The sequence below is a fragment of the Berghia stephanieae genome, chromosome 10, assembly GCF_034508935.2.
Source record: "Berghia stephanieae isolate SIO BIC M18660-M18661 chromosome 10, UCSD_Bste_1.3, whole genome shotgun sequence".
In the NCBI taxonomy this organism is placed as follows: domain Eukaryota; kingdom Metazoa; phylum Mollusca; class Gastropoda; order Nudibranchia; family Aeolidiidae; genus Berghia; species Berghia stephanieae.
Window position 1 is genome coordinate 18704337 of NC_088369.1, and position 21037 is coordinate 18725373.

The window sequence follows — 21037 nt, forward strand, 5'->3', positions numbered from 1 at the left end:
TATTTGCCCCGGGGTAAGGTGATCCGTAGATCGGGGTAAGATGATCACCCAATCAAAACATTGTTAAAACATTACATGTTTGAAATAAGCGCTTAGAGTCTGGTGTCTCGGAGTTATGGCGCTATATAAGTTTTCAGCATTAAAACCTCACGTTCAAAACAATAATTTTAAAGAATTCTTAAAGTAAACCAAGAGGTGGATACCACGAGTGGGTAATGAACCTGAGACTGTGGGAGGTGGACACCAATATGGAATGTACACAGGACTACAGGCAGAGATACAAGTGGCGAGTGAACCAGGACATGTGGAAAACAATAATTGCTGATTGATGTATCCAGTATGTCTTTGTTGTTGTTGGTGATGGTGGTGTTGTTGTAGCTGTTGTTATTGCTGAACACATGTACATATTTGTTGTCATTAACAAGTCATAACTTGATGAATTTCTACTTTTGACCAGTTTACATTAAATTTATGTAATCCTTTTTGGCATAAACATAAGCTATTTCTATAAATTTGGCAATCAAAATAATGCTGAAAGTGTGTAATGTTCACTTTGTTTTGTTTGCCTTTAAGGGTTTTACGGCGCTTGCAACACATTGAGGTCATATCAGGGCCAGTAAATAGGAAATGGGATAGTAAAAAGTTATAGAATTACAATTAAAGCACCCAAGAAAAGGTAAGACAAAGGGGAATTAGTTTAAATAGGAAACAGATGTAGATTCCAAGAGCACACTATCAAAGTACTTAGTTTGAGATCACCTAAAAGTCTCATCCAGACACAAGCACAGGTTCCCACTAAGAGGAATGCACTCAAATGTTTACAAAAAATATGTTTAAAATTAAAAAGAACAGTACATAAGATAGAAATGATTTACAAGTAAAAAATATCATCTCCCAAAACTATAACTATACATTCGACTGTTTCCCTCCCAGCCAAGGACAAAACTACGTAATCTCATCCGAAGACACAGACAGAAAGCAATTGGAAAACAGATATAGGGGGATAGAAGAGACAGCAAGTACCCCCCCCCCCCCACGCCCACTATGGGAGGTCGGGAACCCCACCCAGAATGTTCACCTTCATTTGCATTCATCACTTATGTGTATTGATAGTTATAAAATGTAGACGTCTGATAGTTACGGATTGCCATTCGTTCCTTCATAATCAATACTGAGTGTATATCATTTAAGTTTCAATTAACCGAACTTTCCATTTTTACGAAGTCCTTCAAAATGGATTGGCGGAAAAGTCATAATTTTGATACTGTAAATCATCTATGAGTTACGATCCTTACCAGTTATCGATTTTGATATAACTGTTATAAGCGAAATCCTTTTCAATTGTTTTACAATTAATGAAAAAATATTTTTTGATTAAGACAAATTGATTCAGTGGTACATACAAACTTTTGCAGCTGTGCATTGAGGGACAGCCGAGAAAAAGAAGAAAAGCACGCGCCACTTATTAAAAATCTGACTTGACGGCTGTCATAAAAGTACATAGATTAACTCACTCAATCCTAGAGATTTTTGCTACTTTTCAAAATTGAAAAAAATGTATTAAAAATGAGCATGTACATAGATAGCTTTATTCAACTACCGTTAACATGAACTAAAAACATTAGCTTTGATACTACGCCTATAATTTGTCTTAGAAAAATGTAATAAATAGACATGGGGTAAAAGTCACCCCGGGTAAACCACGGATATAGTCGGTGTTAGGGTTGAGTGAGTTAAAAAGTCACGATGTGAGCTCTAGCAACCACGTTGGCAACCGTTTTCAGACACGTCAGCTGGGAGGTTATTCCACAGACGGGCAGTGGAAGGGAAAAACAAATACAGGTGGGCGCCCGTTTTTTTAATGTGTAGGATGGTTACTCTTGCTGTGTGTCCCCTCGTTATTCTTTTGCTGATGTATTTGATGTCGTTTGGAAGGTTAAGGCACGACTTTTTTGTAGTAGGATTATTTTAATTTTATCTGTTTTTCTTCTCTTTTCCAGAGGTTTAAGGCCAATCCGTTGTGTTGTTTCATTCATTTTACACCGGTACGGTAAATTTACTGCTATAGGGGATGAGATTAGCGGAAGAATAGCGTCCCTTGATTGGAAGTCACGAAAAAATCGGAAAAGTTATTAGAGAGAAAACGTCATGTTTGTTGTGCGGCATGAGACACTTCACCGAAAGCGAGGACGAGAGAGACGCATGCGCAAAACCATTTTCACGTTCTCTCTGTAAGGTGACGTCCAATCAAGGGACGCTACTCTTCCGCTAATCTCATTCCCTATACTTTTCCTGACAAATATGTAGATAATATAAAGGCTTTTTTTTTTTAAATTTACCATTATTTACTTTCTTTAAATTCAAAAGATCATATAGGATACATTTGGTGATATTACTTATTATGCTTTGTGATATGGTTGCAAATATTTATTGGATTTAGAGTGTTTCTGTACCACACGGTGACGACACGTCTATAGGGAATGAGATTAGCGGAAGAGTAGCGTCCCTTGATTGAACGTCACCCATAGTCTGTGACGTCACCGGCGGAAAAGTTATTAGAGAGAGAACGTCATGTTGGTTGTGCGCATGCGTCTCTCGTCCTCTATTAGAGAGAGAACGTCATGTTGGTTGTGCACATGCGTCTCTCGTCCTCGAGAGGACGAGAGACGCATGCGCACAATCAACATGACGTTCTCTCTCTAATAACTTTTCCGCCGGTGACGTCATGGACTATGGGTGACGTTCAATCAAGGGACGCTACTCTTCCGCTAATCTCATTCCCTATACAAGGAATTCCGAAAGGATGAAATAAGGACATATAATAATTATTTTTCTTTCCGACAGAGACAACGCTGTTTACGGCAAAATACTAATTTTACACCTGAATACGGTGAGAGAATTTGAGTAAAGAGTATTTTATTTTCCAAGGACTCAACTAAGTGCTGAGCGGAAATCGAACCAAGGACCTTCCGATCCAAAAGCTAGTGTCATACCACTAGACCACATAGTCGCACGATCGATTTAGATGCCCCCCATCCTGGCGTAAACTCTCAAACCTGCTGGGATTCCTTGAAGACTTCGCGAAGTCCCAGGTTTGAAAGTTTTTGACAAGATGAGGGTTATTTGTGTGGCTATTTGGTATTGTGGTATGACACTCGTTTTCGGATCGGAAGGTCATGGGTTCGAGCCTCGTTAAACGCATAGTTGAATTGTGGGGTTATGTGGTTTTGTTGTATGACACTCGCTTTCGGATCGGAAGGTCCTGGGTTCGAGCCTCGCTCGGCGCGTAGAGTCCTTGGAAAAGACTCTTTACTCACATTCTCTCACCGCACTCAGGTGTAAGTACATGGCCGTTAAAAGCGTTGTCTCTGTCCGAAAAAAAATGTGATATCGCCTAACAGGCGTCATGTCTCGTCCTACGTGTTAAATGTTGCTGTTGACCAGTGACCCTTAGTAACGCACGTTTGAGCACGGTTAGTGGATATTGCACTATATAAAACCTCAATTTATGTCAGTGACATTACACAGCCTTACCTCATCGACATGCAACTGAAGAAAATAAACAAGATTGTTTGATAATAAATTAAATGTGTCAGTTGGACAACACTGTTTCACCTCAATTTTAAAATCAATTTAAATCGATCGATATTTGAACGACGAGTTTTCTGGCCAATTTTTTTGATTACACGTCTCTCACCAGAGAACGGCAATTAACTTGTCAAGTATGACAGGATAAGAAGCTAAGACACAAAATAATAATAATAGAACTCACGGAATATAAACAGTAATGAAGACATTAGTTGTCTGCTAATTACAGCCCCCCCCCCCTCCCCCCTATTGTATAGGAGACAAAGAGGAAAGACGGGAGTTACTGGAGTTACGTACCCTGCCGCACTCCGGAAAAAAAAACATATTTGAAAATTTGGCCAGAAAACTCGTCCTTCAAATATCGATCGATTTAAATGACCCTCATCATGGTAGAAAACTCTCAAACCTGGGACTTGGCCAAGTCTCAGGTTTGAGAGTTTTTTGCCAAGATGAGGGTCATTTAAATCGATCGATATTTGAAGGACGAGTTTTCTGGCCAAATTTTCAAATATGGGTTTTTCCAGAGTATGGCAGTATAATAATGTTTACCGATACTGTGGGAAAATGATGAAGTCTCAATAAATAAGGTTGTAAAAAGATGGCAGACGATCGTCTCGATGTCAGGGCGTGTCAAGCGGGGTAATAATTGGATTCAATAGTCTGATGTCACGTCGCGCACAGCAACGGCGGCCATCGTTGTTCTAAACAAAGAAAATAGATACTTTTTATTCTTCATGCTGACTAGAACTTTTCATATGTCATGTGATCAGAATGTGTAAAAGTCAAAACATGATCAGATTTATAATGTGTTTTTTGTTTCCTCTGGATGCGCTTTTATGCTCGTCGGAGAAATATTTCATAAGGGCGTCCGCCATTGTTCCGATAGTTTAGAGCCAGTGTTACTAAGTTACCATGCGTCATTACGATGGAAGTGACGTCACGACTGTTGAAGCGTATTATGTGGCTTATCAAAAACAAAACAAATAAACAAACAAACAAACAAGCAAACCAAAACCCTAAGCATTTATACAGCGCATTTTCGACTAAACGTGTTCAAAGCGGGACAGACGAAACGTCCGAACCAACAAAAATCTGCAATCTTTAGTGTATCTATATCGATTTATTGACAGAATATTATTTTAATGAGGTGTGATCACTAGAATGTCTATAAATAGTTCGAAGATGACGTCACTCGGGTCTTTATTATTGTTTTTTGCCATCCGCGTTTATGAGTAATGCTCACTGAACTGTATTAACCTGACTATAAACGTTCATGAATACACACAGTTTTGTGTGTTGGTCCATTATACCTCCGGATGGCAATGTTATGAGCTTCTTAGCCAAGCGCATACTATCTATAGTTTATAATATAAAAACAATAACAAAGAACTGAGTGACATCGATCTCGGTTTTCGATTTCGATTTCGATTTCGATTTCGATTTTTATTGGTTAGCATGTTTCGTCTGTCGGGCAGATATTTTGAGTACTTGACTTAAAAGCATATAGTGAACTAATCACCAAATTGGGGGTCTAAATACAAAAAAAATAGCCGAGTGACATCAACTTCTTTCATTCTGTATAGATAGTACGAAGATGACGTCACTCTGGTCTTAGTAATTGTTTTTGCCATCCACGTTTATGACTTATTCTCACTAAACTGTATAAACCAGACTATAAACGCTCATGGTTACATACAATTTTGTGTGATGGCACGTTATATTTCCGGATGGCAATGTTGTGAGCTTCTTGGCCAAGCGCATACTATCTATAGCTGGAACGAAATTAACGTCACTGAGCTCTTTGTGATTGTCTTTAGACAGCCATTTTCATGATTAGTTCTCACTAGATGATATCAATCAGACTAGAAACGTTAAATGTTACACATAATTTTGTGTGTTGGTACATTTTATTCGGCTGGTAGAGTTTGTGATTATTTTACCTAAACCAGGGCACACACAGCGGGCAGAGTCGCCGTAGCCATCGTTAAGTTATAGCCTGACACTGAAACCAAAAATGACTGGCATTTTGACGTCTTTATTTGTTTTTTGCACCGCCTAGTGAGTTGTCGTTAGTAGAGCTCATGGAAACAAGTTATTTCATTGGTTGAACTATTGAATACAACTCACGATTTGTTTTCTTTTGTGGCAAAAGACTGGCATTTTGACGTCATTTTTTGTCAGTGTCAGGCTATAAATCGTTCGAAGATGACGTCACTCACGTCTTTGTTATTGTTTTTTGCCATCCGCGTTTATGAGTAATGCTCACTGAACTGTATTAACCTGACTATAAACGTTCATGGATACACACAGTTTTGTGTGTTGGTCCCTTATACTTCCGGATTGCAATGTTATGAGCTTCTCAGCCAAGCGCATACTATCTATAGATAGTATGCAGATGACGTCACTCAGGCCTTTGTTATTGTTTTTGCCATCCGCGTTTGTGAGTTGTTCTCACTAAACTGTATTAACCAGACTATAAAAGTTCATGGTTACACAGAGTTTGTGTGTTGGTCCGTTATACTTCCGGATGGCAATGTTGTGAACTCCTTGGCCAAGCGCATTCTATCTATAGACAGTAAGATAGTATGCACTTGGCTAAGAAGCTCATAACATTGCCATCCGGAAGTATAACGGACCAACACACAAAACTGTGTGTATCCATGAACGTTTATAGTCAGGTTAATACATTTCAGTGAGCATTACTCATAAACGCGGATGGCAAAAAACAATAGCAAAGACATGAGTGACGTCATATTCGAACTATCTATACACTTGTCAAAGAAACTCATAACATTGTCACCCGGAAGTATAACAGACCAACATACAAACCTATGTGTAATCTTGAATGTTTATAGTCGACCCGAGTGACGTCAACTTCACCATGAGGAAATCCATACAGATACTTTTTTATAATACTTTTCAACAGTCGTAACGTCACTTCCTTCCTAATGACGCATGGTAACTTAGTAACACTGGCTCTAAACTATCGGAGCAATGGCGGACGCCCGTATGAAATATTTCTCCGGCGAGCATAAAAGCGTATCCAGACGGAAAAAAAACCATAAATATGATCATGTTTTGACTTTTACTCATTCTGATCACAAGGCATATGAAAAGTTCTAGCCAGCATGAAGAATAAAAAGTAATGATTTTCTATGTTTAGAACCAAGATGGCCGCCATTGCTGGGCGGCGTGACATCCATCTACTGAATCCAATTTGCATAGTCGCCTTTGCAACCGAACTTCCTCGTCATTATCCGTGTCTTTACGTTAAAATAATGCCGCTATATGGTCCAGTGGTATGACACTCGCTTTCTGATCGGAAGGTCCTGGGTTCGAGCCTCGCTCGGCGCAATAGTTGAGTCCTTGGAAAAGACTGTTTACTCACATTCTCTCACCGTAGTCAGGTGTAAAATGAGTACCTGGCCGTTAACAGTGTTGTATTTGTCCGATAAATTGTAATATCGCCTATCAAGCGGCATGTCCCGTCCTACATGTTAAATGTTGCTGTTGACCAGGGACCCCTTGTAAAAGTAGAAAACGGTAAGGGCTGCCTGAAGCCGGTGATCGTGAAAATACTAACGAAAGAGTAAAAATGGAGAGGCTTCGTATGGGAACAAAACAGACAATGGACGTTTCGGGTACAAACCCTTCGTCAGCACAACAATACACAAATAAACGTGGAAAATAAATAAAATAAAATGGAAAAAAAAACTTGTATCGTCTGTACTCAATGGTGGTTGCAGTATAAATGTACCCCTTGTAAAGCGCTTTGAACACATTTAGTAGATAATGTGCTATATAAAAGCTCAATATATTTTTAATTTTAAAAAAAAAACAAAAAAACAAAAAAAAAACAAACTAAGTATTAAAAAATATTATGCGCTTGAATCGTGAACTCAGAACATTTCAATGAGAAGATTTATTTATTTATTTATTTTATGATCCACAAGCTGTTACGATTTTGACATATCAAATTCATACTATTATATTATTTCTATCAATATCATCCCCAAGTATGGATATAGATGAGGATAAAGACGTGTATATGAATGGCCATGACTTAAAAAGTAGATTTATTAGTTACGTAAAAATATTTTTTTTGGAACAAATAATTCGATGAAGGCCATGTCCAATAATTTATACGAGAGAACAAATTTTAAAACTGAGACACAGCAACACACTGGCCAATGGGAGCGATCTATATTCATGTTTTCGTCCAACCAAGTCATCAATCACGTGATTTATTGCTGTGCAACGAATGGACAATTCTGAACAAATGTAAACACGCTGCTTTGTTTATGAAAGTTGTAAACATACCCATCTGTCAAGCAGAACACAATGACCAATCGTGATGTTAGATAGTTCAAAATATGCGAACACTTTTCACTATGTAGGTCACTTTGAGCAGGTTTTGCAATGTGACCAATGACCTCCAGCACATGGAAAGGTAATATAGATCATGCTCATTAAATTGAGAAACGACACATATTCACGAGCACCACGCCATTAATGTTAATTTGCAGCTATGTGGTCTCGTGGTATGACACTCGCTTTTGGATCGAAGGGTCCTGGGTTCGAGCCTCGCTCGGCGCATAGTTGAGTCTTTGGAAAAGGCTTGTTACTCACCTTCTGTCATCGTACCCAGGTGTAAAATGAGTACCTACCCGGCCGTTAACAGCGTTGTCTCTGTCCGAAAAAGATTGTAATATCGCCTAACAGGCTTCATGTCTCGCCTACACATTAAGTGTTGCTGCTGGCCAGGGACCCCTTGTAAAGCGCTTTGAGCACGTTTAGTAGATATTGCGCTATATTAAAAAAAAGCGCAAAAAACTCAATAATAAAGAATGCCTTGGCGTAGCGTAGGCAAACAATCGAACGAGTCACAACCAAAATGTAATTAATACAATTAATATATAAATCGAACAAAGCATTAATGTAGAATTAATCCGAATGGACACGATCTATATTACCTTTCGATGTGCTTGAGGTCATTGGTCACATTACAAAGCGTGCTCAAAATGACCGACATAGTGAACAGTGTTCACGATTTAAGAAATATCCAACGCTACAAGTGGTCATTTTGCTCAGCATGACTCATGGGTATGTTTACAATACAACTTTCATAAACAAAGCAGCGTGTTTAGATGCATTGAGAAATGTCCAATCGTTGTACAGCAACAGATCATGTGATTGATGACTCGGTTGAAAGAAAACATGAATCCAGATTGATCCTATTTGTTTGAAGACTTGACACTTGAGCACAATATTATAATCCTGATTTATGATGGTAATCCATGAATTAACTTTATTTAAAACAAACAAACAAACACACACGCACACACACACACAGCCACACACACACACACACACACACACACACACAGCCAAACGTATTCAACACGTAAGGCGTGGCCTAAACCGCATTCAGCGATAAGCGTGAGTAATTGCCTTTTGCTAGCCTTGACCTACTAAACCCAAAACATCAATACGCTTCAACAGTTATCACGTCACTTCCCTCATAATGACGCATAGTAACTTAGCAACCGGTTCTAAACTATCGGAACAATGGCGGACGCCCTTATGAAATATTTCTCCGACGAGCGTAAAAGCGTATCCAGAGGGGAAAAAAAATATAAATCTGATCGTGTTTTGACTTTTACACATTCTGATCACAAGGCATATGAAAAGTTCTAGCCAGCATGAGGAATAAAAAATACAAATTTTCTTTGTTTAGAACCAAGATGGCCGCTGTTGCTGGGCAACGTGACATCAGATTATTGAATCCAATAGAGTGTCTAAAAAAATACAAAAAATCTGAGTGGTGTCAGTTTCGTTCCATTTATATATTTTAGCGAGACATAACCAACTTGTGGTCGTAAAATAAAAACAAAGAACTGTGTGACGTCAGATGCATTCTTTCTTAATAATCCACCATTTTTTTTTTCATTTTTACTTTTAGTTTAAGCTCCATTCTGACCAGTGAATCCCAAGCCAGGAAATCAATAGGAAGATGACGTACCTACGACACACCAAAATAGCTCTGGTGTTGACATTGTTTTCTGTACTGATCATGTTTTTCTTGTATAAAGGACACAGGTAAGATGTCTATAGATAGTTCGAAGATGACGTCACTCAGGTCTTTGTTGATTTTTTTTGCCATCCGCGTTTATGAGTAATGCTCACTGAACTGTATTAACCCGACTATAAACGTTCATGGATACACACAGTTTTGTGTGTTGGTGCGTTATACTTCCGGATGGCCATGTTATGAGCTTCTTAGCCAAGCGCATACTATCTATACGATTTTTACCTATTCTCGTGGCGATCTGGGGCCAGGCATGGGTAAAAGAAATCGTAACGAAATTCTCGAGTATATGACTAAATTAGAACTACGAAACAGGCATGGGGACATATGTATATACCGGAATACATTTTTTCTTCGGACATTATGCCGACTGAAGACGTGGACGAAAGTCACAGAAACGTACGTCTTGGCCATATATAAGTGAGTGACATAATTTATATTTTATATTAGCTCTAACCATCATTTTCGAGCACTTTCGTACCTCCGAGTACCCAACAACACTCATATATATATGATTCAGGGAAGTTAGCCGGAACCACGTAGAGTGCTCGACATTTTCTTGGAGCGAATTATTAATGTATGTGTTCTCACCTCGTATTTTCTTTTTTTTTTTACATATTCTCCAACAATGTTGTTTTGCCCAGAGCTTCTGATGACTCCAGCAACTCTGGACGAAACAACGTTGTTGGAAAATATGCAAGAAAACGAGATGAAAACAAAAAATAATATAAATATATATGTAAAAATATTTATGAGTGTTGGTGGGTACTTGTAGGTAAGAGAGTGCTCGATAATGGTGAGAGCAAATATAAATAAATAAGGTCACTCACGTTTTTTTTCCTGATACAAATAGAAACAATTGTATCGGCAAAAAAAATGTGAGTGATCTCATACACACACACACTATATATATATATATATATATATATATATATATATATATATGTGTGTGTGTGTGTGTGTGTGTGTGTGTGTGTTTGTGTGTAAAAAGTTTGATTTTCTTGACAGGTATTGGGCAATGCCAATCTCATTTGAACGTTACAATGGAACGGATGGAGCCGATGATAATCCACGAGCCATAATACAGACAGATACCGAGTTCTCCAATGAAGAAAAACCAGTCCTTAGAGGGCAAGTGACTCATGCTGAAATTGACCTACGATTCCTTCCAAATACAAAAGATTCCTGTAAAGACGATTCCCTGTCAAATCCCAGAACTTTTAAAGAATGGATCGAGGCTCTAAACAACAGGACACTGAAATTCGTACCTCTCTATAAACCTGACGAGTATTTCTTTTCCTGGGAAAAAGATTTCCTTAGCAAACCACCCTTGACAGACTTAAATGCATTACCAGACTTAACACGTTCGAAAGTTTGGTTTTTGCAAGGCGGGAAACATCCGATTCTCGCCAAAAACGTGACTTGTAAAAAAGGCGAGCCCCTTTTATTCCGAGTGGACGTTTTGGACAGAAATGGCGCACAACGCCCTCTGGGAGGAGACGAGGTCAGGGCGTGGGTATTGGAGGATCCCAACTCGAAGTCTGGGAAGTCGCGTGCTGCTTCCGGTATAGTTAAGGATTTACGAAACGGAAGTTACACGGCCACCATTACACCTTTATGGACGGGATTAAGTCATGTGAGTAAATTTAAATTATTTTATTGCTAAATTTTAAGTCAAACTTCAAATTGCTTTGGGATAAAAAAAAATGTCACTGCTTATTTTTAAGCCGAACATTGAATATTTTAAGATAATTTATCAATAAAATCGCTTTTCATTCTCTTGTTTAAAATAACGGATTGCGTCGAGGTGAAACCGATTGTAAAAGGTAAAAATAAATTAAATTTTGCAGTCGTTACCATGGCAGCCATTGAGCAATTTTAATGTTTGCTTGTAGGAAAACGAAGTTCTTTTAAATAAACGTTTAGCGAGATAGTTTTTAACATTTTCTCCTCACTCAAACTAAACAATAAAACGATCTTTTATAGAGCAATATCCACTAAACGTACTCAAAGCGGTTTACAAAGGGTCTCTGACCAACGGCAATACGTAACATGTAGAACGAGACATGGCACACAATTTTTTTTCGACAGAGATAAGGATGTTTATGGCCAGGTACTCGATTTACACCCGAGTAGGACGAGAGAATATGAGTAAAGAGCCTTATACAAGGACTCAACTATGCGCCGAGAGAGGCTCGAACCCATGACCTTTCCATCCGAAAGCGAGTCCCTTACGACAAGACTACACAGCCGCACTGACTCACTCAGTCCGCTCTGGGCTGCTGGCACTTGAGATAACGCAAGGGATCTCCACTCGGTCCTGTCAGCTGCCTTTTCTCTTCACCTTAACCTTTAAAGGGGGACGAAGCGGCCGAGTGATTAAGGCATTGCAATGTGACCAGGAAGGTCCCGGGTTTGAGCCCTGCTTCAGGCACTTTCGTTTTTATTCCTTGGGCAAGATTATTAACTCTCAATTTTCTCACTTGGGCAACATTGGTGATTCCTGTTGACATCAAACATCCTGTTTGATGGATTATCTATATTCCGTCGTGGAATGCCTAGGTGACGATATCTTATGATGTCGTGGTGGAAGGGCATAATTTTTTTTTACCGTTAAAAGCTAATCATCGACCTCAGCCTAATTTGGCACCTTTTTTACTTTGTATATCCTGTTCACTCCAACAAGTCAACAATTTAACCATCCAGCCATCTATACATCCAGCCAACAATCCAACCATCCAATCATCCAACCATCTAGTCATCCATCTATTCAACAATCCAGCCATTCAACAATCCAACCATCACACCATCCACCCATCCATCCATTCGTTAAACCATTCAATATTCCAACAATCCAACAATGCAATCATCCACCCATTCAAAAGTCCAACAATCCATCCATCCATCCATCCAACATTCTAGTCATACAACCATCCAACAATCCAACTATCCAACTATCCACCCACCCAACATTCCAACAATCCAACTATCCAATCATCCAGCCATTCAAAAGTCTAACAATCCAACCATCTAGCTATCCATTTGTCCAACAATCCAACCATCCAACAATCAAACCACCCATCCATCCAACCATCTAGCTATATATTTATCCAACAATCCAACCATCTAGCTATATATTTATCCAACAATCCAACCATCCAACCATCTAGTTATATTTTTATCCAACAATCCAACCATCCATCCATCCACCAATCCAACTAACCAACAATCCAACTATCCAACAATCCAACCATCTAGCTTTATATATTTATTCAGCAATCCAACCATCTAGCTATATATTTATCCAACAATCCAACCATCCATCCATCCAACCATCTAGCTATATATTTATCCAACAATCCAACCATCTAGCTATATATTTATCCAACAATCCAACCATCTAGCTATATATTTATCCAACAATCCAACCATCCATCCATCCAACCATCTAGCTATATATTTATCCAACAATCCAACCATCTAGCTATATATTTATCCAACAATCCAACCATCTAGCTATATATTTATCCAACAATCCAACCATCCATCCATCCAACCATCTGGCTATATATTTATCCAACAATCCAACCATCTAGCTATATATTTATCCAACAATCCAACCATCCATCCATCCACCCATCCAACTAACCAACAATTCCAACTATCCAACAATCCAACCATCTATCTATATATTTATCCAACAATCCAACCATCTATCTATATATTTATCCAACAATCCAACCATCTATCTATATATTTATCCAACAATCCAACCATCTAGCTATATATTTATCCAACAATCCAACCATCCAACAATCCAACCATCTATCTATATATTTATCCAACAATCCAACCATCCATCCATCCACCCATCCAACTAACCATCATTCCAACTATCCAACAATCCAACCATCCAGCCATTCAAGAGTCCAACAATCCAACCACGCAACCACTCATCCATATATAGGGTTACATCAATCCCTTAACACACTTCTCCATCCACAGTTGAAGATTGGCGTTGTCTACCCCAGGGAATTCATCAGAGCAACTATCGACCATAAAAGAATGGGCAGTTATCGTTACGTTTACGGTGTATTTCAACATGAAAAAATCGAGGAGGTATATCAAGATGAAACTATAAAAAATACAATTTTAACCCACTCAACCCTAACACCGACTGTATCCGTAGTTTACCCGGGTTACTTTTAACCCATGCCTATTTTTTTTTCTGAGACAAATAATAGGCTTAATACCAAAGCTAATGTTTTTTATTTTACACTTTAATGATAGTTGAATAAAACTATATATGTACATGCTCATTTTTAATACATTTATTTCCAATTTTAAAAAGTAGCAAAAATCTCTAGGATTGAGTGAGATAAACTCGGGTTTAAGATGTGTCTAAGAGCAACAGGCTCGAGAAGTCTTGGCGTCAGACTTCCTCTGTTTCGGTTCAAAACTCATTAGAAGTGTGTAACCAGCCCTCCAGAAAATGCATAAACAACGAATATAGGTTACATATTGGATCATAAGATAGGATAACTATTTTAGCAGCAATGTGTTTGGACAGATTTTTATGATTAAGGGAGGGGCCTGATAAAACAGTGAGAATGGATGATCTTTATCGACGACAATTACGCAAGGTATATAATATCTAGTCGTCCGGATGAGTGGCTTTACATTTCCAATGAAATAGGAACCAGTTATTTCGCATCGCACTTGTATTCCCTATTGTTATCATCGGTATTATTTTATCATCATCATTATCATCATCATTATCATCATCATCATCATCATCATCATCATCATCATCATCATCATCATCATCGTCATCTTTATTACCATTATCATTGATAATATTACTATAAAACGCTTCAACAGTCATGGCGTCACTTCCCTCGTAATGACGCATGGTAACTTAGTAACTGGCTCTAAACTATCGGAACAATGGCGGACGCCCGTATGAACTATTTCTCCGACGAGCATAAAAGCGTAACCAGAGGGAAAAAAAACAAATATTATAAATCTGATCATGTTTTGATTTTTACACATTCTGATCACAAGACATATAAAAAGTTCTAGCCAGCATGAAGAATAAACAGTATCGATTTTCTTTGTTTAGAACCACGATGGCCGCCGGTGCTGGGCGACGTGACATCAGACTATTGAATCCCATTATCATTATAGTAATACAAGAATAGGTGTCCGATCAATGAACAGAATGTTAGAATAATCAACACAACATTCACGATTCAACAATAATTTTTCAACGTCGTAAAAAAGATCCACGGTGCGTAGGATGTGCGTCTATGTGGTCTAGTGGTATGACACTCGCTTTCGAATCGGAAGATCCTGAGTTCGAGCCTCGCTCGGCGCATAGTTGAGTCCTTGGGAAAGGCGCTTTACTCACATTCTCTCACCGTACGCAGGTGTAAAATGAGTATGAGTACCTGACCGTTAATATCGTTGTCTCTGTCGGAAAAGAAATATCGCCTAACAGGCGTCATGTCATGTCTCGTTCTACGTGTTAAATTTAGCTGTTGGTTAGTGACCCCTTGCAAAGCGCTATGAGTACATTAAGTGGATATAGTGCTATATAAAAGGTCAAGTTTTCTTATTTGTTCATGGAGGGATATTTTCCTTAACATCATCATCATCATCATCATCATCAACATCATCATCATCATCATCATCATCATCATCATCATCGTCGTCGTCATCCTCATCATCAATCATCATCATCCTATCATCATCATCATCATTCATCATCATCATCATCATCATCATCATCATCATCATCATCATCATCATCATTATCATCAATCATCATCATCATCATCATCACGTCATCATCTTACATCATCATCACTGTCATCATCATCATCATCATCATCTCTCATCGTCATTACCATCATCATCATCATCATCATCATCATCATCATCATCATCGTTACCATCATCATCATCATCATCATCATCATCATCATCACCATCATCATCATCATCATCAATCGTTATCTTCCTCTTTGCCCAAGGTGACTCTATGCTGTCTTCTTCCCAATATACCGGGACGGTCGTGCGTCTGTAATTTGACCACGGAGAGAACTGGCCCTTTCTATTGTGGCAGACCCCTGGACAAAAGGTAACAGTTGACCGATAAAGGGAGCGATCTATAGATAGTATGCGCTTGGCTTAGAAGCTCATCCCATTGCCATCCGGAAGTATAACGGACCAACACACAAAACTGTGTGTATCCATGAACGTTTATAGTCGGGTTAATACAGTTCAGTGAGCATTACTCATAAACGCGGATGGCAAAATACAATAACAAAGACCTGAGTGACGTCATCTTCGAACTATCTATAGATAGAACGAAGATGACGTCAATCAAGCCTTTGTTATTGTATGTTGCCTCCGCGTTTGTGAGTGATTCTCACTAACCTGTATTAACTCGACTATAAAATTTCATGGTTACACATAGTTTTGTGTGTTGGTCTGTTATACTTCCGAATGGCAATGTTATGAGCTTCTAAGCCAAGCGCATATTATCTATATTCATGTTTCCGTCCAACCAAGTCATCAATCACATGCTTTGTTGCTGTCCAACGATTGGATATTTCTTCAGAAATGTAAACACGCTGCTTTGTTCATGAAAATTGTAAGCATACCCATGTTCGTGATAAAAAACGATGAACACTATGTGGGTTACTTTGAGCAAATATTCCAATGTGACCAATGACCCAGAGCACATGGAAATGTAATATAGATCATGCCCACTAACCAGTAGATTTTTGACCAATCAAATCATGGAATTTGTGACACACCTTCACACGTGGTCGGACAAGCATGGTTGGTTGTTTATATAAACAGTAACGTGAATGAAATCTTCCTCTCTCTCTGATTTGCTATTGTTTTCATACCGCCAAATCGGTGACTATTTATCACACGATTGCCTCGATCAGATTATAAACATCCAAGTTTACACAGAGTTTTCTGTGTTGATTCTATAGATAGTTTGAAGATGACGTCACTCAGGTCTTTGTTATTGCTTTTTGCCATCCGCGTTTATGAGTAATGCTCACTGAACTGTATTACCCTGACTATAAACGTTCATGGATACACACAGTTTTGTGTGCTTGTCCGTTATACTTCCGGATGGCAATGTTGTGAGCTTCTTGACCAGGTGCATACTATCAATAAGTTCATGACGGCTACGCACAGAGCACTTTCCTTTACAAGGGGTCCCTTGCCGACATCGTGGATAACCCCTGATTAGGGTAAACATGACTTTTGGTATAATGAGAAAGGCTCAACATTCAGTCGCTCAAGAATAATGAAGAAATGATTTGTCTGTTAATGGCAGTTACTCTTAATTAAAAATACAATTAAATAATTAAACAACATCTGAATTTATTACAGAGTAATCTTTGTTGAGTGTTAGTTTCAAAGAGGAGGTGGAATAATATTATATGATTCTTACACTCTTGCTTTTTGGAATTCCGGACGTGTTCACAAACGCTGCACGAGCTTGCGAGTGCGCGTTGGGAACAAAGTCCGAATTCCAAAACGCAAGAGTGTAAGACATCTTTTATTCTACCCCTCAATAGATTCCGATTTCGTCATCTCTGAGTAAAAGACTTTTTCGAAAATATTTAAATGATAGTCTACTTCTTTTTTCAAAAATCTAATTTTTGTGAAATTTAACGTTTGATAACATGACGCCACAAATTTTATTGTAAACTTGATATCATTACGCGTTACTATTTAGGGAGAGGGCTGGAATAATTTTATTTTTGAACTTTTATTGGTTGTCGGCACTCGTTTTTTTATATTAGCACTCTTAAAGTCGCGCTAGGTCAATAACTCGATACCAAAAACCAGTGCGGCTATGTGTCTAGTGGTATGACACTCGCTTTCGGATAGGAAGGTCCTGGGTTCGAGCCCCGCGCTTGGCGCATAGTTGAATCCTTGAAAAAGGCTCTTTACTCCCATTTTCTCATCGTACTCAGGTGTAAAATGAGTACCTGGTCGTTAACAGCGTTGTCTTTGTCCGAAAAATTGTAATATCGCCTAACAGGCGGCATGTCCCGTCCAACATGTTCAATGTTGCTGTTGACCGGGGACCACTTGTAAAGCGCTTTGAGCACATTTAGTGGATATTGCGCTATATAAAGCTCAATTATTTTTACAAGTCTTTAAAAAATGTAAATTAAACCATCCCATTCCATCTCTGCTATTAACGGGTTATTATTTTTTTTTATTTTATTGTAATATTATATTGATGAGAGGCCTTCCGAAAGCTCCTCCTACTAAGGGAAACAATCCAAATAATTCCTCAACTAACCACAAGAAAAATTAAAACCCAGTACCTTTGACTAACCCGAGTACGAAAAACAAACACCATAGCACCTTTACTAAAATCTATAACTAACCCTAATGGTAAAAAACAAATCCTCCGACATCGAGCTGACCCTAGTAGAAAAAAACAAACCAAAAAATCAACCGAGGACTGCTATGCACTACCTTTCAATACTTCACAAAACAAAATGGCGACGGAAAACCAAAACAATGGTCGTATTAGGAAATTTAAAACTTTCATTAATCTATCAAGGTTTGTTCTAGAATTTTTAAAATGCTCCTATAAATAGACAAATTGAATAAATAAACGCATGACAAAAAGATCCACAGTGTAAATACCCATTGAAAGAGATGCTAGCCCGAGGAGCATTTGGAAGGCCTCTCTCCTTTTTTATTTTGGATTTTATTCTATTATTTTGATTGTGTATATTTCGTTATCGTTATAACAGATTGACTTGTCAGAATTTTATAACAGCCCAGGGAATCTCCGAAGCTGACCCATTCTATTTGAACCTGACGTCTGTCGAGAGCATAATGGCTGCTAACACGTCCAGGTATTTTAATTGGATACTATAGTTTGATGTCCCGTCGCATGGCAACGGCGGCCATCGTGGTTCTAAACAAAGAAAATCGGTACTTATTATTCTTCATGCTGGCTCGAACTTTTCATATGTCTTGTGATCAGAATGTGTAAAAGTCAAAACATGATCAGATTTATAATGGGTTTTTTCCCTCTGGATACACTTTTATGCTCGTCGGAGAAATATTTCATAAGGGCGTCCACCATTGTTCCGATAGTTTAGAGCCAGTTACTAAGATACCATTTGTCATGACGAGGGAAGTGACGTCATGGCTGTTGAAGAGTATTATGCTTGTTCTTTTTGGTATTGTCATGCTGATGGTATTGTTGTTATTTTGATGTGTTTTTGTTGTTGTATTAGTTGTTGTTGGTTGTTGGGTTATTTTTTTTTTTTTGGTATCTTTTTATTGTGTAGTTGACTATTTGTTATAATATAATAATAATAATATAATAATATAATAATAATAATAATAATAATAATAATAATAAAATAATAATAATAATAATAATAATAATATATGAGATGATGATATGATATATGATGATGATATGATGATGATATAATAATAATAATAATAATAATAATAATAATAATAATACTGATGATGACGGTGATGATGACGATGATGATGATAATCATAATTATTAATAAATAAATAATAATTAATTTAAATGTTGAATAAAGCCTATATTTTGCATGGCAATCATTCGAATTACTTTCTAGCTTCACAACAATTTATTCAACATTTAACATGGAACGATTCCTTCGACCTGAGCGGTTCAGCGCTGAACCCAATACGCCTGATGCATCAAAGCAATGGAATCACTGGCTCTGTACATTCAACAACTTTCTCTCTTCGTTACCCGAACAGGCGACTGACAACAAACTCAATCTGCTCGTCAATTTCGTCGATCCTGTCGTCTACGAACATATTGCTGATTGTACTACATTCGATTCAGCTGTTGAAGTTCTGAAGAACATATACGTGAAACCACAAAACGAAATATTCGCGAGACACGTCTTGGCTACTACAAAGCAAGAACCAGATCAATCCCTCGATCAGTTCCTTCAAAAGTTGAAGAGACTTGCCAAAGAATGTGATTTTAAAGCTGTTACTGCTGATAAGAACAGGGATGACTTTATCCGAGATGCTTTCATCTGTGGTCTCTCTTCTAATCAGATCAGGCAGCGACTCCTCGAGAATAAGACAATCGAACTTATGGCCACTTATGAACAGGCTCGATCCTTGGAGATGGCTGAAAAACACTCTCAGAACTACAGCACACCAACTACTGTGCCATGTGGCAGCAGTGCTCCTCCGCCCTCTGAAAAGGAACTTGACTCATTCAATGCTGCAATCACGAACTCTAAATGCTTTTTCTGCGGATACCAACGACATCCTCGATCAAAATGCCCTGCTAGAGAGGCGCTGTGTAAAAGTTGTGGAAAAAAAGGGCATTTTCAAAAGGTATGCCAGTCAAAAAATAAAAACGAATATGCATCTGCGGCAGACCCGAATACACTCAGTTCAGCCTTTTCAGCCGCGGCTCCCGCTAGTCTCTACAGAGCTGTTATTGACGTCAAATTGTTTAACAAGCCCGTTAAAGCGTTGATAGAAACCGGAAGCTCAGAGAGTTTCATTTCAACAGAGATCGCACAAAGACTCCAATTGAAGATTTTCAAATCAAAGAAAGAAATCTCCATGGCGTCTACTAATCTTTCAAGTACAACCAAGGGTCATTGTTTTGTCTCTTTGGAATACCAGGGACGTTTCTGTGAGAGTGTGAAATTTTCCATCCTGTCAGGGTTGTGTTCGGACTTGATTTTAGGCCATGACTTTCTTGAACAGCATGATGGAGTTCAAATATCCTTCAAAGGATCAAAGCCTACTTTCTCCATTTGTAGTCTCACTACTGCAAAAATTGAACCTGTTTCTCTTTTCAAGAATCTCCTTCCAGAAGTCAGACCTATTGCAACAAAATCAAGACGATTTTCATTACCAGACAAGCAATTCATTGACTCTGAGGTTCAGAAACTTCTTGACGAGGATGTGATCGAACCATCTGATTCTCCATGGCGAGCGCAGGTATTGGTGACAACTAACGAGCGACACAAGAAACGCATGGTTGTGGACTGTAGTCAGACCATCAATCGCTTCACTCTACTCGATGCATATCCACTTCCAAACATTAATGAAATGATTGAAACAATTTCAAACTACAGTGTCTATAGCACCCTCGATTTGCAAAGTGCTTACCACCAGATCCCAATAAAAGACGAGAAGAAACTGTATACGGCTTTTGAGGCCAGTGGAAATCTCTACCAATTCAAGCGAATTCCCTTTGGAGTCACTAACGGAGTGGCTTGCTTTCAGCGCATCATTGATTCCATTATTCGAAATGAGAAACTGAGTGACACATTT

General features: G+C 38.4%; 1 protein-coding gene across 1 annotated transcript in view; it reads left to right on the top strand.

Annotated features, from left to right (window-relative positions):
• Positions 1 to 1803: 1803 nt before the first annotated feature.
• LOC144980758 (NXPE family member 1-like) overlaps positions 1804 to 21037 on the top strand; it is a 24791-nt gene continuing 5557 nt past the window's right edge. The window contains exons 1-7 of the mRNA XM_078928535.1: positions 1804 to 1842; positions 2001 to 2045; positions 9551 to 9687; positions 10685 to 11312; positions 13682 to 13795; positions 15712 to 15818; positions 18484 to 18588. Coding sequence (XP_078784661.1) covers positions 9602 to 9687; positions 10685 to 11312; positions 13682 to 13795; positions 15712 to 15818; positions 18484 to 18588 — 1040 coding nt within the window. The 5' untranslated portion in view covers positions 1804 to 1842; positions 2001 to 2045; positions 9551 to 9601. The remainder of the gene's footprint in view (positions 1843 to 2000; positions 2046 to 9550; positions 9688 to 10684; positions 11313 to 13681; positions 13796 to 15711; positions 15819 to 18483; positions 18589 to 21037) is intronic.